Genomic DNA, 24,887 nt, shown 5'->3' with positions numbered 1-24,887 from the left:
ACTGTGTTTGTAGCCTAAGTCTCCCAACTTTGTATACCCTTCCAAGTCTCTCCCAGTTAGCTTTGGTAGTTTCCCTGGGAGGGGAGAGAGCCACTAAGCTGCATTTTCTGTCTGTTCTCTCCTCTGCTCCTCTGCTTCAGGCACCTCGCACAAAGCATTTCTCCTTCAACTTATAAAATCTCTTCCTGGATGGTGTAAAGCATCATTTGTACTCCTTGGCTTCAAAAAGTCACATCAGCTTAGATTCCATTGATGGCTCAGGTCACTTGTCGGAAGATCAGCTGAAAATCCATGCCCAGAGCAAAAGCAAGTGGGCTCAGTTTCCACCTACTTGGCCACCATCTTCTGATCTCAGATTTTCTTTATATGAATACCTTTCTCTTTCTCCAGAAATTTCCTAAAACGTTTTTCAGATATTCCCTCAGATTGAAATAATTTCTTTTTTGCATTCCAAAGGCCTCTTGTCCATAAGACTGTTATAGCACATTGTGCTCTAATAATCAAAGTAGTAGTTAATGCTCATTGAATGCTCCCTATGTGTCAAGCATTATTTCAAATTCTTTCTATGCATTTATCACTTAATTCTCATGATGAAAATTAAGGGCTTTAAAAGTGAATAAACTGAAGTCCAGAAGGAAGAGTTAAATAATTTGCCAAAGGTCATACAGCTATTAACAGGAAGAACCAGAAATTAAATCAAGACAGTCTGACTTCAGAACTCATACTCTTAAGTCATTCTATCACAGAGTACCATTAATATGCTGCTGTGTGCAAATCTAATTTCCCTAGAGATTATGAGCTATTTGTAGGCTGAGGCCATTTCGTATTTATGTTTGTCTCTCTAGCACCAAATACATTGCCTGGGTTATGACAAGGAATAAAAAAATGCACAAAAGACACAAGCAGGCAATTCAAATAGGATAAATTAAAATGTCTCATAAATACATAAAAAGATCATCAAACTTTCAAAATGATCAAAGAAATCCAAATAAAATGTCATATATTGTCCAAATAAGCAAAAGTTAAAATGTCAATCAATAAATGTCAATCCAGTGTTGTTGAAAGTATAGGAAAGTGGATATTTTTGTTTCAACATATTTTTGGTTGTTCTTATACAACTTTATAGGAAAACCTTTTAGTAATATTTATCAAAATGCTAATGCATATCATCTACAACTGAGTGGTTGAATTTCTAGGATTGATCTTACAGGCAAACACTATTTTATGCATATAATGACATTTGCAAGTCTGTTCATCAGAACACTGTAACAATAGATTTATGAGATATAATTCATGGAGCAGAAAATTTTTCTTTTCAGAATGTATAATTTGGTAATTTTTATTATATTCAAAAAGTGTATAATCATTTCTATAATCTGGTCTAAATACAGAATGTTTTCATCACCCCCAAAAGAAACCCTATACCATTACTAATATCTCTTCATTTCTGCTTTCTCCCAGTCTCAAACAACCACTAATCTACTTTCTGTTTCTGTGGGTTGTTTGCCTATATTGCTGAATTGTTCTTTATATATTCCAATATGAGTCGCTTATCAGATACATGACTTCAAAATATTTTTATCTCATTCTGTGGTGTATATTTTACTTGTTTGCTGATTTCCCTTGAAGCACAAACATTCTTAACTTTATTGAATTTTAATGTATGTACTTTTTTCTTTTGTCCTTATGCTTTTGATGTCATATGTAAGGAATCAATGCCTAGCTCAAAGTCATAAAGATTTACTTCTCTTTTTTATTCTAAGTATGTTGTGGCTTTAGCACTTATATTTAGAGCTGCAAATTATTTTAAGTTAAATTTTGCACATGGTGTTAACACAGGGATCCACGACATAACACAACACAAAATCAGCCTCAACAAATTCAATAAAATTGAAATATATCAAGCATTTTCAGGCAAGGACCTGAAACTGGAAACCACTCTCAAGGAAAAAACTCAAAAACACTCAAACTCATGCCGATTAAATGTCATGTTATTAAACAATGAATGGGTTAATAATGACATAAAAGAGTAAGTTAAAAACTTTCTGGAAACAAATGAAAATGAATACTCAACAGTCAGAAACTTATGGGACACAATGAAGGCAGTCCTGAGAGGGAAGTTCACAACAATACAGGCCTAACTAAAACAGATAGAAACATTTCAAATAAACAACCTAACCCTATATCTACAAGAACAGAAGGAACAACAACAAAGACAACCCAGAGGGAGTAGAAGGAAGAAAATAACCAAGGTCAGAGCAGAATTAAATGGCATACAGACAAAAACAACAATACAAAGGATCAATAAATCCAGGAGCTGGTACTTTGAAAAGATAAACAAAATCAACAAGCCTTTAGGCAGACTCATCAAGAAAAAAAGAGGACCCAAATAAACACAATCAGAAATGAAAGAGGAGAAATTACAACTGATGCCACAGAGATACAAAGGATTGTAAGAATTACTATGAACACCTACATGCCAAGAAATTTTGAAACTAGGTTGAAATGGACAAATTTTTAGAAAAATATAATCTCCCAAAACTGAATGAAGAAGAAGCAGGAAGCCTGAATAGACTGATAACAGCTGATGGAATTGAAGTAATAATCAAAAAACTCCCAACACACAAATCCCTGCACTGGGTGGATTCACAGGAGAATTTTACAAAACATTTAAGGAACAGGTAACCCCTTTCCTTTTCAGATTATTCCAAAAAATCTAAGAAGACGAAAGACTCCCAAACTCTTTTTAGGAAACCAGCATCATCCTAATCCCAAACCCAGATAAAGACACATCAAAGAAAGAAAACTACAGGCCAATTTCACTGATGAACATAGACACTAAAATTTTCAACAAAATATTGGCAAACTGCATCCAGCAATATATTAAAAAGATCATATACCATGATCAAGTGGGATTCATCCCAGGGATACAAGAATGGTACAATATTCATGAATCAATAAACATAAATATATCACATAAACAAAAGGAAACACAAAAATCACATGCTCATATCAATAGATGCATAAAAATCATTTGATAAGGTGCAGTGCCCATTTATGATAAAAAAAAAACTCAGCAAAGTGGGAATAGAGGGAGCATTACTGAACATGATAAAGGCCATATATGAGAACTCTAGAGCCAAAATCATATTCAATGGACAAAAACTAAAAGCTTTCCCACTAATATCAGGAACAAGACCAGGACTTCCACTTTCACCACTTCTATTCAATATAGTATTAGAAGTCCTAGCCACAGCAATCAGACAGAAACAGAAATAAAAGTCATCCAAATTGGAAAGAAGGAAATAAAACTGTCACTGTTTTCAGATGACAGGATAGTAGTGTACATAAAAAACCCTATAGACTCCACCAAAAAACGACTTGACCTGATAAACAAATTTGGCAAAACAGTAGAATTCAAAGTGAATATCCAGAAATTGAAGGCATTTTTATACACTAACAATGAAAGATAAGAATCAGAAATCAGAAAAAAAATCCCATTTGCTATAGCAAAAAGAAAAATAAAGTACCTAGATAAACCTTACCAAGGAAGTGAAAGGCCTGTACTCAGAAAACTACACAACACTGAAGAAAGAAATTAAGGAAGACACAAATAAATGGAAACATGTACCATGTTCATGGATCAGAAGAATTAATGTCATCAAAATGTCCTTACTACCCAAAGCTATTTGTAGATTCAATGCAATACCTATTAAAGTACCAATGGCATATTTCACAGATATAGAACAAACACTGCAAAAATTTATGTGAATCCATAAAGGACCCCAAATAGCTGCAGCAATTTTGAGAAAGAAGAACAAAGTGGGGGGATCACAATACCTGATATCAAACTGTATTACAAAGCCATAGTAATCAAAACAGCCTGGTGCTGGCATAAGAACAGACACTTAGACCAATAGAACAAAATAGAGAGCCAAGAAATAAACCCAAGTCTCTATGGTCAATTAATATTTGACACAGGGGACAGCAGCATAAAATGGAGTAAAAGTAGCCTCTTCAACAAATGGTGTTGGGAGAGCTGGACAACTACATGCAATAAAATGAAACTCGAGCACCAACTTATACCATACACAAAAATAAGTTCAAAGTGGATAAAAGATTTAAATATAAGCCATGACACTATTAAAATCCTAGAGGAGAACATAGGCAGGAAAATCTCAGATCTTCCATGGAGAAATATTTTCACTGATATGTCCCCTAGAGCAAGGGACATAAAGGAAAGAATAAAAAAATGGGACCTCATCAAAATAAAAACCTTCCACACACTAAAGAAAACAACATTAAAATGAAAAGGGAACCAATCATATGGAAAAACATATTTGCAAATGAGACCTTGGACAAGGGTTTGGTCTCCAAAACATTTAAAGAACTCACAAGACTGCACTCCAAGAAGACAAACAACCCAATTAAAAATGAGCACAGGACCTGAACTGACAGTTCTCTATGAAGGACAATCAGAGGGCCCAGAGACATATAAAGGATGCTCAACAGCACTAGCTACCAGAGAGATACAAATTAAAACCACAATGAATACCACTTCTCTTCACCAGTGAGAATGGTCATCATAAAGAAATCAACAAACAACGAGTGCTGGAGAGGTTGTGGAGAAAAGGGAACCCTAGTGCCCTGTAGGTGGGAATGCAGACTATTATAGCTACTGTGGAAAACAGTATGGAATTTTCTCAGAAAACTAAAAATGGAACTTCCTTTTGACCTAGCAATTCCACTGCTGGTATTATACCCTAAGAATCCTGAAACACCAATTCAAAAGAACCTAGGCACCCCAATGTTCATAGCAGCACAATTTACAATAGCCAAGTGCTGGAAACAACCTAAGTGCCCATCAGTAAATGAGTGGATCAAGAAACTGCTGTACATTTACTCAATGGAATTCTATGCAGCTGAAAGATACAAGGAACTCCTGCCTTTTGTGGCAGCATGAATGGAACTGGAAAGTGTAATGCTGAGTGAAATAAGCCAGATGGTGAAAGGCAAATACCATATGATCTCACCTATAATTGTAACCTAATCAACAAAACAAACAAGTACACAAAATATAACCAGAGACATTGAAATAAGAACAAATTGACAGTAACCAGAGAGGAGCAGGGAGAGGGAATAATGGGGGGGAGGGTGGAAACAAGGGGAGGTCCATCAAGAAACATGTATAAAGGACACATGGTCAAAGCCAAAAGTGGTAGTTTTGAGGATGGGAGGCAGGGATGTGTGGGGTAGGTTGCTTGGTAGGGTGAAAATGGAGACAACTGTACTTGAACAACAATTTAAAAAATGAAAAACAACCCAACAGGGATCCAAAGTAATTCTTCTTCATGTTGACATCCAGTTATTGAAGCACTATTTATTGAAAAGACTATTCTTTCCCATTGAATTCTCATAGTACCCATGTTAAAATTAACTTAGCCTAACTGGATTTTTATAAACTGTTTCTGGACTCCTAATTTTATTCCATTGAACTATATGCCTTTCCGTATGCCAGAACCATACCGTTGTGATTACTATGTCTTTGTAGTTAGTTTTAAAATTGGAAGGGTGAGTCCTCCAACTTTGTCCTCCGTTTTCATATTCTTGGTCCTTTGTAGTTCCATATGATTTTTAGAATCAACTAAAATAGGGTGTATCACCATCTTAAAAATCCATAAACATAAGATGTTTTTCCATTTATTTAGATCTTCTTTAATGTCTTTCAATAATGTTTTGTTCTTTTCAGTGTACAAATCTTCTACTCCTTTCATTAAGTTTATTCCTGAATATTTTATTTATTTGATGTTATTATAAATGAAATTGTTTTTTTATTCTATTCTTGGATTGGTCATTTCTAGCATATAGAAAAACAATTTTTGTATCTTAATTTTAAATCTGGCCACCATGCTAAACTGATTTGATAATTCTAAGGTTTTTGTAGGTTTCTCAGGAATTTTTATGAACAAAATGATGTCTTTTGCAAATAAAGGTAATTTTTCTTCCTTTTCAAACCCGATGCATTTACTTCCCTTTTTCTGCCTAACTGTCCTGGTAAGAATCTCCAGCACATTGTTGAATATAAATGGCAAAAACAGACATATTTGTCTTGCTCTGATCTTATGGGGAAAGGATTTAGCCTTTCACTATTAAAAATCTTAGCTGTGGATTTTGGAGTACATTTATTAGATAGATGATATTCCCTTCCATTCTGTGTTTTTGATTTTTTATTATAAAAGTGCTAGATTTTGTCAGATGTTTTTCCTGTATTTATTGAGATAACCATGCGTGTTTTTTTTAATTCTGTTCACATGGTTATTACATTCATTGATTTTCAACTGAAACAACTTTGCACCCCTGGGATAAATTCCCATAGGTCATGGTACATAATCCTCCTTATATGTTGCTGAATTCAGTTTGCTAGTATTTTGATGAGAACTTGGGGGACTATGTTTATAAGGGACAGTCTATAATTTTATTTTCTTATTATATGTTTGTCTGGTTCTTCTATCAGAGTAATACTAGCCTCAGTGAATGAACTGGGAAGTGTTCCTTCATCTTCCATTTTTTGGAAGATTTTCTGAGGAATTAGTGTAAGTTCTGTCAATATTTGTTAGACTTCACTGCTAGTCATTTGGGCCTGGGTTTTATTTTCTAGAAAGTATTTAAATTACTAATTCAATTTCTTTAGTTATTCAAATTTCCTGTACTTCTTAAATCTATTTTGGAAATTTACACCTTTCTAGGAATTTATCTATTTCACCAAGTTTATCTATCTTATTGTATACAATTATTTGTGGTATTCCCTAAAGTACTTCTGTAAGTGGGTAGTAATGTCTCCTCTTTCATTACTAATTTTACTCACTCGAGTCTTCTCTCTTTTTGGGCTAATATAATTTCTCTATTCCCTTCCTGCTGTTTGCTTTGAATTTAGTTTGCTCTTCTTTTTCTAGTTTCAAACATTCAAAATCAGGTTAGTGAGTTGAGATATTTTTAATGAGTATTTATAGTGATTAGCTTCTCTTTAAGCATTATTTTAACTGCATTTTATAAGTCTTTGAATCTGTGTTTTTGTTTCATTCAACTCAAAGTATTGTTTAGTGTGATTTCTTCTTTGATTTATTGATTATGTAAGAGTATGTTGTTTAATTTTTACATATTTCTGAATTTCCCAGTTAATCTATTAATTTTAATGTAACTAGAAATTATGAGTACATAACATAGTTTGTCTTAATTTACTTATTTTAAAATTATTGAGGATTGTCTTATGGCCTAAAGTATGATATATTCTAAAAAGCATTCCACAAGTAGTTGAGTAGAATATGTGTTCTGATGTCATTGGGTGACATGTTCTATAGACATCCATTAAGTCTAATTGGTCTATAGTTTTTTTTAAGTATTCAACTTAACTTTTGATCTGTCTATTTTTCCATACATTATCAAAAATGAGTGAATGTCTTCAATTATTATTTTTAAAATGTTATATTTTTTGCTTCAATTATGTCAGTTTTTGTTTCATGTATCTGGAGGCTTTGTTGCCAGGTGCATATACATTTATATTTCTTTGTCTCTATTATGGATTAACCTTTTATTCAGCATAAAAAGTCATTCTTGTCTATAGTAACAGTGTTTAGCTTCAAATTATTTTTGTCAAATATGTTTTTAGTCAGTCCTTTCTTATTGTTACTGTTTGTACAGTATATATATTTTTATATTCCTTTACTTTCAACCTGCTTATATATTTGAATCTAAAGTGTATCTCTTGCAAATAGCAGACAGTTGAATAATGAGGTTGAGTTCTTTCATAAATTCTCTCAATCTCTGTTTTTGATTAGAATTTCAATCCATCTACATTTGATGAAGTAAAATTTACACTTGCCATTTCATTATGATCTTTCTATATGTTCTGCACATTTTTTTCCTCTATTACTCAATAATTGCTATTTTGTATTAGATATTTTAGTTTACCATTTTAAGTACTTCATTATTTTATTTTATTTTTTTAATTAATTATTTTTTTTTTTAGAGATGGAAGGGAGAGAGAGAGAGAGAGAGAAACATCAATGTGCGGTTTCTGGGGGGTTATGGCCTGCAACCCAGGCATGTACCCTGGCTGGGAATCGAACCTGGGACACTTTGGTTCCCAGCCCGCGCTCAATCCACTGAGCTACGCCAGCCAGGGCAATTTTATTATATTTTAGTTGTTATTCTTGGATTACAACTAACATTATAAACAATTTAGTTCAAAAGTATAGAAAAGTATACTTAATTTCAAAAGTATATAAAAACTTTACTCCAATATAGCTATGTTCCCTTTCTTCCTTCTTGTGAAATTATTGTACAAATTGTATATTTATACATTAAAAAACCCATAAACACAGTTTTATTGCTTTATGCAGTTATATTTTAAGTCATATAGAAGGAAACAAATTGCTACGAACAAAAATGCATTACCTTTCTTTTGTATTTACCTATTTATTGACCTTTACTAGTGCTCTTTATTTCTTTTTGTGGATCCACATTAATATCTAGTGTTCTTCCCTTTTAGTCCAAAGAACTGCCAGTAGCACTCCCACCAGGGTAGATATATAGCAATGAATCCTCTCAGTTTCTTATTTTTCCAAGAATGTATAAATTTCTTCTTAATTTTTGAAAGATAGTTTTGCTAAATACAGAATTCCTTTTAAAACATTATTATTTATTCATTTTTAGAGAAGGGAAGGGAGGAAGAGAGGGAAATATCAATGTGTGGTTGTCTTTCATGCACCCTCCACTGGGGTCTGGCCCACAACCTAGGAATGTTCCCTAGACTAGGAATCAAACCAGCGACTCTTGGTTTGCAGGCTGGTGTTCAATTCACTGAGCCACACCAGCCAGGGCTAAATATGGAATTTTTTATTGACGATGTTTTCTTTCAGCATTTTGAATAAGTTGCTTAGCTGCCTTCTGACTTGTATAGCTTCAGATTAAAAGTCATTGTTAGTCTTAATGAATATCACATATATTTTCTCTTACTGTGCTGCTTTCAAGATTTTCTCTCTAGTTTTACTTTTGAAAGTTTGACTGTGACATGTATAGTTGCACATCTCTCTGATTTTATCCTACCTTGAATTTTTTGAGATTAGGTATGCATATTAATTTCATAAAATGCATATTTAATTTTTGATTTTTAATAAAATTCATAAAATTAGAAATGTTTTCTGCCATTATTACTTTTATATTCATTTGGCTCTTTTCTTTTTCTTTTCATTCTGATATTCACATTATATTTATGTCAGTATCCTTAATAGTGTCCCACAAAACTTAATTTTCTTTGACCTTTTTTCATTCTGTTCCTCAAACTGAGTAATCTCAATTGACCTACCTTTATGTTTGCTGATTCTTTCTTCTGCCCACTCAAATCTACTATACAGACCCTTTGTTTAAAAATTTATTTCAGACAGTATTTTGAGGCTTCTGGCCAAGATGGAGGTATGGGTAGATACATTGTGCCTCCTTGCACAACCAAAAGAAGGACAACAACAAATTTAAAACAAAAAACAACCAGAACTGCCAGAAAACCAAACTGTATGGAAATCCAACAACCAAGAACTTAAAGAAGAAACATTCATCCAAGAGGGGTGGAGACAGGCAGCTGGGGTGGAGAATACTCGCAGAAAGTCAGTGGCTGGTGAATGGGGCGGTCTTACATTTATGTGGGAATAAATCAGAAGGACCAAGCAGGGAGCAAAATAGACTGCTAAACCCAGGGTCCCAGCAGAGGGAAATAAAGCTTCAAAACCTCTGACTGGAAAAACATGTGGGAGTTGCAGTTTCAGGAGGAACTCCCAGTTTCACAGGACAGTTTGTTGGAGAGACTCACAGGGTCCTAGAACATACACAAGCCCACATACCTGGAAGTCAGCACCAAAAAGGCTCAATTTGCTTGTGGGTAGCAGAGGAAGAGACTGAAAGCCAGCTGAGAGTCAAGCAGGCATCATTGTGTCCTCTCAAACCCCTCCCCCACATACAGTGCCACAAAGCAGGGAGGTGGTTCGCCCCACTCTGGCGAATACCTAAGGCTCCACCCCTTACTACATAACAGCTGTGCCAAGACAAAAAAATAGCCCACGTGAAAGAACAGATCAAAGCTCCGGAAAAAATACAACTAAGCAATGAAGAGATAGTCAATGTATTAGATACAGAGTTAAAAACACTGGTAATCAGGATGCTCACAGAAATGATTGAATATGATCACAAAATAGAGGAAAAAGTGAAGGCTATGCAAAGTAAAGTAAAAGAAAGTGAACAGGGAACTAACAGTGAAAGAAAGGAAATGATTTGGGACTCAAATCAGCAATTTGGACCAGAAGGAAGAAATACACATTCAACCAGAACAGAATGAAGAAACAAGAATTCAAAAAGTGAGAAGAGGCTTAGGAACCTCTGGGACAACTGTAAACATTCCAACATCTGAATTATAGGGGTACCAGAAGGAGAAGACAAGGAGCAAGAAATTGAAAACTTATTTGAAAAAAATGATGAAGAACTTCCCTAATCTGGCAAAAAATTAGACTTCCAGGAAGTCCAGGAAACTCAGAGAGTCCCAAAGAAGTTGGACCCAAGGAGGAACACACCAAGGCACATCATAATTACATTAGTCAAGGTAAAAATGAAGGAGAGAATCCTAGAGATAAGGAGACAGTAACCTACAAAGGAGTTCCCATCAGACTGTCAGCTGATTTCTCAGAAGAAACCTTGCAGGCAAGAAGGGGCTGGAAAGAAGTATTTAAAGTCATGAAAGGCAAGGACCTCCATCCAAGATTACTGTATCCAGCAAAGCTATCACTTAGGATGGAAGGGCAGATAAAGTGCTTCCCAGATAAGGTCAAGCTAAAGGAGTTCATCATCACCCAGCCCTTATCTAAGAAAAGAAGAAGCTCAAAAATATGAACAGTACAATGACAACAGATTCAAACCTATCAACAAACAAACTTAAAAAAAGAAAAGAAAAGCATACTAAGTAAACAACTAGAACAGGAACAGATTGACAGAAATGGAGATCACATGGAGGGTTATCAGTAGGGAGTGGGTGGGGGGGAGAATGTGGGAATAGGTACAGAGAATGGGAAGCATATTTGGTAGGTACAAAATAGACAAGGGGAGGTTAAGAATAGTAAAGGAAATGTAGAAGCTAAAGAATTTATACATATGACCCGTGGACATGAACTAAGGGGGAGGGAATGCTGGTGGGAGTGTGGGCTCAGGGCAGAGGGGAATAAAGAGGGGAAAATGGGATAACTGTAACAGCATAACAACTGTACTTAAACAACAATAAAATAATTTTTTTTAAGTTATTAAATAGGAAATACTGAGGTGACATGGAAAGGAAGTATTTTACTTTTCCATATCATTCACTATTTATTTTTTATTTCAACAATCATTTATTGTGTTATCTGTATGCCAGACATGTGCCACAAGGCATGCAATAATTAAAAATAAATTAAAACTTTAAAAAATAATAATTTATTTCAGTTTTGTACTTTTACCTCTAAAATTTCTATTTGGTTCCTTTTAAATAATATCTGCCTCTTTATTAATAAGCTCTATTTGCTAAGATATCATTCTAACACTTTCCTTCTTTTTAGACATGGGTCCTTTAGTTCTTTGAATGCATTTATAATAGCTGATTTAAAGTGTTTGTCTAGTAAACCCAATATCTGAGCTTCCTCAGTTTGTCCCAACTGCTTTTTTTCCATCTCTATGGATCATATGTTTATGTTTTTCTGTGTGTCTCATAATCTTTTTGGAAAACCAAGCATTTCAATAATATAATGTGACAACTCTGGAAACTGGAATCACTCTTTCTGTAGCGGGGGTATGTGTGTATGTGAGTATGTGTGTGTAGTGTTTGGGTTTACAGTTTTTGCTACTGTTGCTGTTGCTATATTTTGTTTTTGTATTGTTTTGTTTTGTTAGTGACTTCTTATAATGTACAACTGAATCTCCACTTGTTAGCTTTGTGGTCAGATAATGGTTGAATTGAGATTACCTTAAAGACTGAATCAATAATATATCTTTTACTTTTTGATAAGTGTCTCTGTGTATATATTAGAGAATGTTTGACCTAAAAATCTCAAATTTGCCCCCATTTACATTAGTAAATCCTTAGCTTCAAAGCATCCACACCCATTTCTGTTTTCTTCCAAAACACAGGTGGCAAAATGCATGCCTAAAAATTTCAATAGCAAATATTTTGCTATTTGGTTGAGGGACCGCTCTGGAAGTCTGATGAAAACCATATCTCAAATCTCCAGAAAAATAAGTATAAGTCCATGGTTTGGGCTATAATTTTTTTTAAAGATTTTATTTACTTATTTTTAGACAGAGGGGAAGGGAGGGAAGAAGAGAGGGAGAGAAATATCAATGTATGGTTACTTCTCACATGCTCCCTACTGGGTACCTGGCCTGCCACCCAGGCTTGTGCCCTGACTGGGAATCAAACCAGTCACCCTTTGGTTTGTAAGCCCATACTCAGGCCACTGAGCCATACCAGCCAGGATTGGCTATAATTTTTAAGAGTTCAATTAAGGTTCAATTTAAGGTTAAATTAATCAGATTAAGAACTACAAACAACATACTTTTATAAATATGTACATATATGGGAAGGGAAAAGATCTGGGAATGTTGAAGTTCCATTTTCATACAGGAAAAGAAAACTATATCCCTAGAGGGGAAATTACTTGCCAAAAGTTAGATGGTAACATACATGAGCCACATTCAGGTCTCCTGACTCTTAGGTTAAGACTCTTCTCACCAAGTTGCCTTGAATCATAGAACCAATGATAGTTCTCTTTAGGTTCTCCTAGATTTTTACAGTCCCTGAGCCACAGATAAGCTCTCACTATTGTGCTTTCTCCAACTTGCTCTGACACATATATCTAATTCCAATGAACTTTAGGAAAGGGAGATATAGGGAAACCTGTCGTCTAACATGTACTAACTAGATTTATATGCTTACACTGTGTCCAGCATGATGAGAGACATCAAGTGGTCACAGAGAAAGTCCAAAATATAGGACAGACAATCCAGCTTGAAGACAGGACTAGGTCACAACAAAATGCTGGAGCAACCCAATATGGAGTCCAAGAGAGGAGAAAGGAGAAGTTGGTATGGATATGAATATAAGACAAGGCCTCATGGAGGAAAAGAAGAAATTAAAAGATGGATAGAAACTAAGGAAATAGAAGAAAGAATAGAAGGTATTAGTGGAGAGGAAGGGGAATGGGCACTGTATAATAAAAAGCAGAGAAAAAGGAAGAAGTACAGTGATAAACAAATAGAGAATCAAGTCTGACAGGGAGTTGTCAGTGATTTTCTCATATACATTTCTATCATATGGAGCATCAACATGCAGCTCCAGCTTTGGTGTTCTTGTTCTGAAACCACCTCCTGAAGCTAATGATGTCATATGTCTTTTTGACTCTTCACAGATCCCCTTTGCTGAAGGCTTCTACCACTTTTATCACAATGGTCTCGTAAAGGCCAAGAGAAGACGCAGCCTACACCACAAACAGCAGCTGGAAAGAGATCCTAGGGTGAGTTTTCCTGGCAACCTACCTTTCAACTTCTGCTACCATGTGCAGGCTCATCAGGGGAGTATAAAAGAGGATAGGCAGGAAATTTTGAAGTCATTCAACGTATTGAGATGGGCCAAATAGATCCTTGGCAGAGTGGCACCAGAGACTCTCCACTCCTCTATCTTGTGTATTATTGAAAATAAATGTACAATTTATAGAGATTGGAGAGGAGTAAACAAGGACCCGCCCTTTACTGGTTGTCTTCTCTTACATCATAGTATGAGAATTTCTCATTGCCTGGGAATGTGTTTGGGCCTCTGATGGATGAAAAGACAACAAGCAATTTAAAGAATCATCTTATAGAAAGTTTCTACTGGTGAATCCACATGCTCCTAGGAAGTTGTCATGCCCCATAGTATGAATGGGAAGATGAGTAGGCCAGCAAATGACCAGTTCACAATTGGCAGTGGACTTCTCAGTGTCCATGCATGGTTGCAATTATGAGAGCATCTCAGCTCCTCTTCTCCCCTTCAATTTCTCACACTGATGTAATTTATCACCATATTTCAACTGTCTTCCTAATGTTTGTGAACCTCATTTTTTTTACCTCTGATATTTACCTTGGTTTTAGATTCCAGGTTTCATTTCCCCCTAGCAGCTTAAACTCAACTTTCCTGCAACCAAATTTATTACCTCAGCTGCAAAATGGCAACTTTTTCAGTGTTCTCACTCCCCAATTTCAGAATGGAATCCTTGTTCATCACTGAAGGCTTCCTCTTCAAATTTTGTTGTCATCCTATATATTTACTTACTTTTTCAATTGGATACATTCTGATTTTCCTTATGCAATTCACTAAGAGGAAAATTAATAATCTAGACAAGTTGCTCTCTATACATTGAAGCATTGAAGACACATAACTTCTTTACCAGGACTCTTGAAGGAAAGTGGATGTAAAGAGGGTCAGATGTTTGAGTATGGGATTTACACGTCAGACTCCTTTTGAGCTGATGGAATTTGTAAACTCATTTTTGTGGGGTTCTTCCTGTGAATATTGACTAGTTTTAGTTTGGGCTTTAATTAGCAATGTAGATAAAACAGGCTTCCCAGCAGATCACCAACTCACAAGTCACAGACAGTTTTTCTTTAATTCCTCAACCCAGGGAATCACACATTCCCTGTAGTGGAATTTTCCTCTAAGAAGCCACTTTATCTTTGCCTTCAGGATAGTATCCAAGCTGCCTGTACTGCCAGGAAATGCCAAACACTCTCAAAGGGTCTGTTGTAAAAGCTGGAACCACTCTCTAAGGGAGAATCTCTCTTTTCTGTGTTATAGCAACCTTAGCTCTGACTGTTCCATTTCAGGGCCCATGGATGCCCTTACGAAGCTCATGGACAGGGATCCTGCCTTTCTCTTCTGTGGATCCATGGTGGGCAACAGTACATAAAGATCACTATGGTACACTATGACACTGGTTTTCCCTGCACTTCATCCTGATCTTACCTTTTATGGCCAATTGTTTTGCTTTTACTTGTATATTTTAAGTCCCATTGGTTTGCCTTCTTTCATGATTAAAGATGTTGCCCCAAAATCACTCAGAGAGTAAGATATAAAAGAAAACGAAGCTGAAGATTCTTGAAAGGCTTGGGCTGGGAAAGAGAACTGAGGAACAACAAAGCTAAGAAGTCATTGTTTGGTACAGAGAGATTTCTTGGGATTGGTAGGCTAAGGTTTTCTTGTTCTTGTACTCACTTGAAATGTTTTTTGATATACTGATTCTTGAAGTGTAGAATGATGTTTCCAAAAGAGAAGAAAATAAGGTACACTGAACAGTAAGAAATGAGATCATGCATTGTTGATTCTAATTGTTTGTCTTTCTCCTCAAAATATTATCTACTTTAACCAAAAGGGGTGTCCCTTCATTGCCATTATAAGGGTCCTGGTAGCTCTCTGCCTCTACCTAGTAGGAGTACCAACAAAAGATAGCAGGGAAACCAAATATCATAAATCTGTATTTTTTTCTCTATCTTATCATCAAGGTTAAAGGCCAAGGCTGTTGCCAATAAAGTCAGTCTAAGAAAAAAAACATAAAATCTCAAAATTTTTTTGTAAAAAAAAAAACACTTCCATTGTTGACTGTCTTGTTTTAAGTTAGATTAAGGCCTGAGTTTTTCCTGCATAATATTCTCATGGTCATCTGAATTTGGTATCAGCTGATAGCAAAACACAGGGGTGACTATTGATAAGCAAAAAACATTAACTATGAACAGTGCAAGAATATCAATGTGAGGACAAAAGGGCAAATATGTCAAGCATTAGAATACCTCAAATTTTGGATTCTCAAGCACATTCAAATAGGTTACAAAAAAAATAAATAAATAGAAGTGTAGAGAGAAAAGGGGAAGGACCAGGTAGCCAGAAAAGATTATGATCCAGGCTTGTTTCTTACATAGATGTTGCAAGTTACATGTCATAAATCAAGATCTTAAAAGCAAGTTGTCCTATCATTCTCTGAAATGTGTTGTCTTCTAGACCTACAGACTTTAAACATGTTGCCAGCACCAGGTTCCTTCTTCCTCCTATCTCTGCATTACTTCTTGGCCTCTTCTTGGACTGTCCTCCAAGTTGTGAAGAACAAGAAACCATGCACATAGAGCAGGAGAACTGAGCTGTTACCAGCTCTTAGGGCTGAATCCACCTAGGTAGCTTTTTAGCCAAATAACCACTAAGGTCTGCTACCAACCCAAGAAATAAAGAATAAAAAAGTAGAGAACCAAGTCTGCTTTTGGTTTTGCTCTAACTTCAGAATAGAAATTTCAAGAATGTTTGTCCCTCATTCAGCAACTAATTTTTATGTCTAAGGAAAACAAGAGAAAGACTATTAAAAAAAATTAAATGTGCTTTTTGTCCAGGCCAATAAAGTGCTGCTTTTGGTATATCTATATTTGTTCATCAGTATACCAGGCAATAGAGAAAATAGATTCTGATGTACACTGTTTTAAAGGTGTTCATTTGCCTTTCCATTTCTTTCTGCCAAAAGGATTAGCAGAATCCTTGAACAGCAACATTTAAATGCTAAAAAAAAATTTATGTCTTATTTATTTCTGGATATGTTTGTATAATGCAATTCCAAGTACATAGTAGATTAATAATTTTTCCTCAGGGTTTTAATTCATGGAATAGTAGTATTTTTCTCATCTTATATTTTTATCCCTATTGTAAAATGTGCATTTATTAGGAAACAGAAGTATAGCTTTCTCTTGAGCTCTTCCTTTAGTACATTTTTAACTATGGGTAAAGAAAACCAATTACTGTTTCATTACTTCTAAGTCTTGCCACTAAAAATCCCATAAGAGCTAGTTTTTAATTTCCAAAGTCTAGAACACTATATTCCAATCATATTCAGTCTTAATACAGCCACTGAAGCAAGAACAAAATGTTTAGAAAGTTTTGGTAGTTAAAATTATTTGAAGATGTAACAAATACATCCAAAATTGGAATAAAATAATAAAATTAAAAATGCCTCCTCAGCATCAAGGTCAAGAATAAATATCCTCTACCCAAAACCTCTATGAGGTTTGTTAAACTTTGGCTAAGAACAGTGTCAACAAATCTTGACACCAAAACCTAATTGTGGTCTATGGTCTACATATCAAACCACAAAAGTTTTACTTTAAAAGAAGTGGAAAACAAATCTGTTTAATATGATATTTGTTCACATTTCTATGGAACTGTATATGTGTACCCAATAGCATAGTATTGAAATAAAATACATTCAAAAACATAAAAACTCACATGTTCAATGAGCAACATACATTACTCATATGGAAGTCCAATAATTTAACAAAAAAATAACCTGAATTTAATTTGTTAAGTGCAGTTATATATTTAATTCAAGAATTATAAACATTTGTTTGTTTTTCTAAGCAACTTCACTAGATCATATAATTATCCCTTAAAATCATTGTTAAACCTCTTTTAATTTTACAAATCAGAAACTCTTATCAGTCCATTAAAAACTTTTCTGTTCAAATCTCAAAGAATGGATATTTTCCTTTGCATTCTACGTATGAGAGCTTCTTTCTTATCCAAATGTATGTCATATCTAATGACCATAGAAGGCAGCCACATGGATTATATGATCTGTTTTTTGTTTTTCAAGGGTCTATTCTAAGCTTATTTGTGAAGTTTTAGGGCATTCAAAAAATCCACAACAGTTAGTTTCCCCAGATAGTCTTTCAAAAATCTGATAGAACAATATCACCAGAACAAAGGAGAATATTGACTATTCTTTAAAATTAACTGGATATAACTAGTGTGATTTTTAAAATAAACATCTAAATAATATATGAACTAGACTTTCTTTCTTTAAGGGACTTACAATAATTGATATTGTTTTTAAAAGTGAATTTATTATCATGGTTGAAACCCAGGTGGTTGACAGAGCTGGGGGTAGTTTATAATTACTTTGGGCCCTTTTCTGACATGACACAATAATGTTTTTAGGTCTAACTTAGATGGGGCAATTTAACCATGATTGGTGAACATTTTGTACAATTGTACATAGACTTAAATAAGAAAGATAAAGCAAGGATGGCAGGGAAAATATGATTTGAAGGAGTCCATGAGATGGTCAGAACAACAATGCAATTTATTTACAATCCACACAAATCTTTCTGAAAAGAATATCAGAACTTCAGCAGTTCATTGCAAGCAATGAAATTATTTACCCTCTTCCTCTACAAGTTACAGAAAATTTTCTCACAATTGCTAAACTCTTAGCTTCCAGTCCTCAAATACCTAATATCGGTCACAGTATTTTTATGATAAGACATGTTACTTGTATATATTGTCTTTCTTTTGATTTATATTAGACAACCATTTGATCACTTTGATTAAAAATTAGAAAAAAATAAGGAAAAGCACCATTATCTTTTGGAAAATCTACTTTCAAATAGAATACATCATGGAGAAAAATGTCTTCCTCCAGTTTTCTTTTGTGGGGCGAGGGGTGTTGACCAAGCCTTCTTTTAGTGGATAACTAATAGAATTTGGGGTGTCTCCTCTTTACCATCACAGGGAATGCATGATAACCTCTCAGTTTGTGGGCTGGGTGAAAATAGAAATTAGAGACCTGGCTTGTGTGGCTCAGTGGTTCAGTGTCAGCCTATGGATTAAAGGTTCACTGGTTCTATTCCCAGGCGAGGGCACATGCCTGGGTTGCAGGCCAAGTCCCCAGTAGGGTCTACACAAGAAGCAACCACACATTGATATTTCTCTCTTTCTCTTTCTACCCCCCTTTCCCTCTCTCAAAAATACATAAATAAAATCTTTACAAAATAAAAATTAGAAAGTTTTAGTACCTTTTAATAAAATTTATAGCAAAGAATAGGTTTTCTGTCTTCATATTTATTAACTCTAAAATGGTGAAGTTTGAAGTTTTGAGATACTGAACTATGATTAGCCAGAGTTCATAAGAGACACCTGCCCCACCCCACCACCCTCTGCTTTGGCTAACAGGTGTTCATGTTCTCCTCTACCATGTCCACTCCAAACAGAAAAATAAGCAAACCAGGGGTGTATGAAACTGAATTAAAGTGATATTGAAGCTAGATAGTAAAGAAGACAGAGAAGGACAGACAGAAGCATAGGAAAAATATTTAAATTAAAAAGTTAATTGGTAGAAAGTGGATAAGTTCCAGCTTCACTATCAATGTTGCCCTTTTCCCCACCTACCTCCCAGTAATTGTCTCAATGTAATCTGAACCATGAGATTCATTCAGTGACCTGGACATTTCCTATTCTGTAAATGGCTCAATTTTCTATACATATAAAAACATGAACTACCTTAAATGGGCAAATAACTCCAAAAGGAGCATAGAGCAAAGTTAGGCACTTTCCTCCTTTCCTTTGGTTTTCCCTCCTTGTCCCTCTCCAACTTATTTCCTCAGAATCTGTAAGCAGTAAACACACACTTTTAGAATGTGCTGTGTGTTTCAGGCTCCAAGAGGAAAGATAATTTACAAAAAAAAAAAGTACAAATGCAAATGATGACACCTACCATGAAATACATTAGGAAGGCACTTGGGCTCACACCCCTCCATTCCCAACCAACACATGAGTGAGGAGAAAGCAAGGATTCAGCCCTTCGATGATTGTGCTCATGACATTTCTGCAGTAACCAGACCACTGAATAGAAAGAGAACAGATAGGATCACTCCAGGATGCTATGTGTTTCTGCTGCAGTTTTAAACATTGCAATTTTCTAAACATCTCTAAACATTGCAGTTTTAGTTTTGGTTTCTGGAAGAAGCAAACCCTGAGACAAGGACTTGGAAGATGATCATTTATTTAAGAGGTCAATCCTAGGAAAAACAAAAGGAAGATTGAAATGAGAAAGGGAAATGAGGAAACCAAATAAAGGGTGGCTTGGATTTCCTGGAAAAAGACTCCAAGATAGGGTGTTTCATGTAAAAAGATATTGAAGAATGCTATTTGCACACATGATTGAGAATAGTGCTATCTCATGTGACTCCTTCAAATACTTCCTGCACACTAGATTTCTCTGCTTCTGTTTCTGCTTAAGGGTTCACATGACTTCACTGGGCCCACCAGGATAACCTAGCATAATCACCTTCTCTTAAAGTCAGCGGATAATTGACCTTAATTATGTCTGCAAGGTCCCTTTTACCTTGTGATGTGAAAAGAACACCAGGTCTAAAGGCCATGGGGGTCTAAATTATGTCCTAAGCCTTGAGTTTGCATGTCTTCCAGGGTCAGCAACTTTCTCTAGGCAACCAGCTTCTCCTCACTGCCTTCCTCCAGGGATTGCATTTAGATCAGAAGGAAACATGAATTTGTAAGCACATAAACCTGACCATGCTTTTAGCCCTAATTGTGAAGCCAAGAGACCCATGTGGAGCAGATTCTGACTTAGTTTCTCAGCTGGTGACCAAATTCATTTGCTAGATACCTCATGAAGAGGTAGTCTCAGTAGGTGTAAACTTTCCATGGGATATTAGACATTTTGAGAGTGACTTGACAGCACTGCAGGAAGGAGAAATGTGCTGCAGGAGGAAGCAGGAGCCAGGTGCCTTCAGTAATACTCCAACCTGTGGGAAAAGCTAATCGGCTCTAATCTGCTGCTCTTATTATGCAAAAGGGAGTGACTTTCAGTATCTCCAATGAGGATGCAGATGTGCCTGGCTTCCTGCCTCAAAGAGCTGCTGCTAGTGTTATAATTAACTATTTGTGGGGAACAGGGGAGAATTATTTACTATGAATTCAGAAGTCACAGAGAAAGCTGCTAATGAGTCCGCCTGACTTTTTCTAGATGTTTTGAGCACATTTTTAAATGATTACTACTGTTCATGCTGCCATGCTGAGTAAAAGAGAAAGGGAATATTCTGGGAGATACCATTTTAGCAAGCCCAAAGATCTCTTAGGAGCTTTAACTTCCTTTAGGAGAATTCTAACAAGTCCTAATGTCACAGGTGAGCACAGGTAACCAGGTTCTTGGTGATTGCAGACAAAGAATTGAACTGAACACACAGAGTTTATAGTAGAAAGAGAGAGAGCAGACTTATTAAGTGATAGTACACTCCACAGAACATGGGAGCAGGCCAACTCCAAGTAGAGACTGACCTCAGGGGCTGGAGGTATTCTATTCTTATAGGGCAGATATTTCCTGGCTAGTTTTGGTGGGCTTTTCTTGTGCATGTACAAGTAGTTGTATTACTTTAACGCTGCTGTGCATGTGGTCTCCCATGATTTTCCTTGATTAGCCATCAGAGAAGGGGGTCACACAATGTTAATTTATTACAATGCCATCATAATGAAGCAGGAGTCATGTAGCATCTTCTGCATAGGTACATTCATGAGTCACCGTGATTCAGCACTTTTCCAGAAAGCGGGAACAACTGGTCTTAGAATAGGGTTTCTGTCCTGTATGGGTATCCTTTATCTTAGCTCTGGGGCACCTCTGAAGTTTCCTCCTTCCTGAATATCTCCTGCCTCACTAATTCAGAAAAAAGCAACAGAGAGAGAAGAAAGTGGCTCTGTACCATTTTTATAATCCACAACATGAAGACTTTCAAATGATAAGCTAGCAGACTCTTGAGACTTCCTAAAATCTTAATGTTTGTATGGCAAATTTTCTCCTTACTTGGTTTCTTCCCCAATCTACCCCAAGATACAAAAAGAAATATCTTTAAATATCTAAATGTCCTCTATTATATCTTCTAAAAGTGAACATTTTGTGTATGCTTATTAAACTCATAATAAAGGGGTTGGCAAAGTAGTAGGTTTACATGTATGAGTATGTAAAACACAAGTTATATTATTATTTATGTGTATTATTTCCATACAAACAGTTATAAAACTGTTACAGAACACACAACAAGGGGGGCCTGCGATGATATACTATTATTGAAAGAAGGCCCCGGGTCTATTCTGTCTGCTGCCAGAGGAAAGACGTCTCTCAATGCCAGAGATCTGTGAAAAGGAAAGGAAATGTTTATTTAATGCTATACAAACTTAAAGTAGTGACCTAATGTCTTTACCAAAATCCCAAAGTCCCTTAAAACACCCACAAACACACACAGTCCTTCCTTCCTTCCCCCTTTGCCCAGTCCAGAGTACCGTATCTCAGGAAAGGAAATAGAAGTCCATGGCTTAGGCAGTCCTCTGGTTCTTCCCAGTTAGTCCTCCATCTCGACTGGGAGACCTCCCTGGGTTCCCAGCACCCTCAGCTGAGTCACCGGGATCTCTGCTAAAACCAGGTGGTGGTTCCCCCTTCTAAAGCTGTGGGGGTCCCCACTCTGCCAGGCCGCGTGGTTCTCTCCTCAGGGCTGCCGCATGGTTCTCTTCTCAGGGCTGCACATGGCTCTCCACTCCATCGAGTCCGCGTGGTTCTTCCCTCAGTGGCCACCAAATCTGGGTTTTAAATCCCTGCGGCCAATCTTCCTCTGCAGCCCCATTTCCGACTCCTCCCACACTCGGCTTCACATGCCGGAACTCATATCCTTCCAGCTTTACTGGGCTGCCATCATGAGTCTGGGCAGGCATGGCCCCATGCCCTGGAGCCAATCCTCTCTGAGCTCCCACGCAGGCGCAGGCTCTGTAACGCAGGGGACCTTCCCTCCCCAGTCTGGGTGGGGAAGTTACTTCCATTCCCGGGGCTTAGAGCTGATCACAGCTACTTAACATATCTATGCAACCAGCCAAAGGCTATAGATATGTTAAATGACCACGCCAGAGCTTAGCTGCAAGGCTGTTGCTATGCTAAGCAGCTCTCAATGGCCCTGCTGCATTTGTCCCTTCCCCCAACCCACACCCTGGGCAGGGGGGATGGAGACATCCCAAAATCTCCTGGACACCTTAAGTTCTGGACCCCATTTCAAATGCCCATTTGGAGCCCCCCTCTTGGCTGCACCCTGTAACAAAACTACTTTTGTCTACTCTTGTGTAACTCCATTATCTAGTTGCTTGCTAGCAAACCATATAGTCATTCAGTATTTACTGAGTACAACTACATGTTAAGTACTGTTCTAGGTACTAGAACACAACAGGAAACCAAACAAAGTCCTCATGCCATGAAGCTTATGTATTAGTGGAGATAAAAGACAGAGACAAAGCCAGATAAATAAAGCAATTGAAAAACTGATGGTGAAAGTGCTATGAGGATGAATAGAGCAAAGTGTGAGGAAGACTGCCAATAGAGAGGAGTTTCTATTGTATAAAAAGTATCCAGGTTTAGTTACTCTGATAAGGTGACATTTAAATATAGACCTGAAGGAGGTAAGGAAGGTATCTCTATGGCTATCTGCAGAAAGTACATTTCTAGCAGAGGAACCAGCAAGGGTCAAGACCTGATGTCCAGGGTACACTTGATGTGTTTTGGGAAGTGCAAGAATGGCTGGAGAGATTTGAGCTGGGAAGGACAAGAAAGACATGAGGTCAGAGAGGAGTAATAGAGTAAAACCATGGAGGACATTATAACTCAGAGTAAGGACTGTAGGTCAGTCCTGAATGAGATAAGATTTCCCTGCTTTGGGGTGAAAAATAGATTGTGGGGTGGGTGTGGAGACACAACTAGAAACCAGGGAGATTAGTGCAAGGTGGCTGCAACATTCCAAAAGACATAGGCTTAGGCCAGGGTAGAAGTTGGTGGAAGTAGTAAGACACAAGTCAGAATTGAGAATACATGTGATGATACAGCCTTCAAATTTTGCTGATTCACTGGCAGATGGGTTAGATAAGGAATGAGAGAGAAACAGAAAGGGCAAAGGTGACCCCTAAATTTGTTGGTCTAAGTTACTGCAGCATGGAGCTAGTATTTATACAGATGGGCCAAATAGGGGGAGAGGCGAGTTAATGAGGAGTGAGTAGGAAATGAAGAGTTTAATTTTAAGCATATTAACATTTGAGATTTGCATTGACTATCTAACTGGAGAGGTAAAATGAGCAAATGAACTACAGGAACTAGGATACACTCTTGGAATCACTCATATTGATAGCATTCAGTGCCATGAGGCTAATTGAAATCATCTAAGAAATTAGTGTCAATAGAAAAGACAAGACTGCGTAAAACTGAGTCTTAGGGTATCCTAACATTTAGAAGTCTGGAGGATGACTAGAAACCAGCAAAGGAGACAGGGAAGTGACAAATAATGTAGGAAGAGCATCAGAAGTCAAGCAAAAACTGATCTCGTCAATATGCCCTTCCTCATTCACATTTTACCAAAGTAACTTGGTCATCCCTATAATTTTTTCTTACTAGAAGCACTTAGAGATATCCATAAAATATGTTTCTTCAGTTTTTCTCTGTTTAATCTACTTTTCCTCAGTGACTATTGGAATTCACAGAGCACACATGAACACATGAAATAAAAATAGTTGCAAAACTTGTATCTCAACTGGACACTGCTGTGTTTGGGCAAGGTGTTGCGCTTTAAATCAGGGGGTTACATTAGACTCAGAATGGATAAGAATCAAGCTCTCAAGGCTTCAAGTCCAATGAGGCAATGTCTCAGAGACAAGACATGGTTCTGGGAGCTGCTAGACAAAGTTACTGGGAAACAGCCTCTGTCTGACATAGCAAGAAGAGAATCTGAGTTCAGTACTTTATTGTATTTAGTTGTAAAAGACTACAAAAGTCATGAGAAAGACAAAGTTTGACTGTAAACCAAAGGAAAGAACCTCAATCTCCAAGTAAGGAAAATAAAAGTGCAAGCTGTGTTGATTCAATCCTGATCACATTTTCATGGATTTCAGGAAGATAGAGTTCTTAAATTAATTTCCTGTTAAGATTTAAAATCTATCTGTGAAG

The 24,887-nt window shown here is 36.5% G+C and overlaps 1 protein-coding gene across 1 annotated transcript in view; it reads left to right on the top strand.

The window, feature by feature from the left end:
* The window catches only part of PCSK2 (proprotein convertase subtilisin/kexin type 2), a 363,148-nt gene that overhangs the window by 75,702 nt on the left and 262,559 nt on the right, over window positions 1–24,887 (top strand). Inside the window, exon 2 of the mRNA XM_028524847.2 lies at window positions 13,473–13,577. Within this exon, the coding sequence (XP_028380648.1) occupies window positions 13,473–13,577 (105 nt within the window). The remainder of the gene's footprint in view (window positions 1–13,472; window positions 13,578–24,887) is intronic.

This window comes from Phyllostomus discolor, chromosome 9 (genome assembly GCF_004126475.2).
Source record: "Phyllostomus discolor isolate MPI-MPIP mPhyDis1 chromosome 9, mPhyDis1.pri.v3, whole genome shotgun sequence".
In the NCBI taxonomy this organism is placed as follows: Eukaryota; Metazoa; Chordata; class Mammalia; order Chiroptera; family Phyllostomidae; genus Phyllostomus; species Phyllostomus discolor.
The sequence above is the reverse complement of the archived record's forward strand: the minus strand, read 5'-3'. Positions and strand labels throughout refer to the sequence as shown.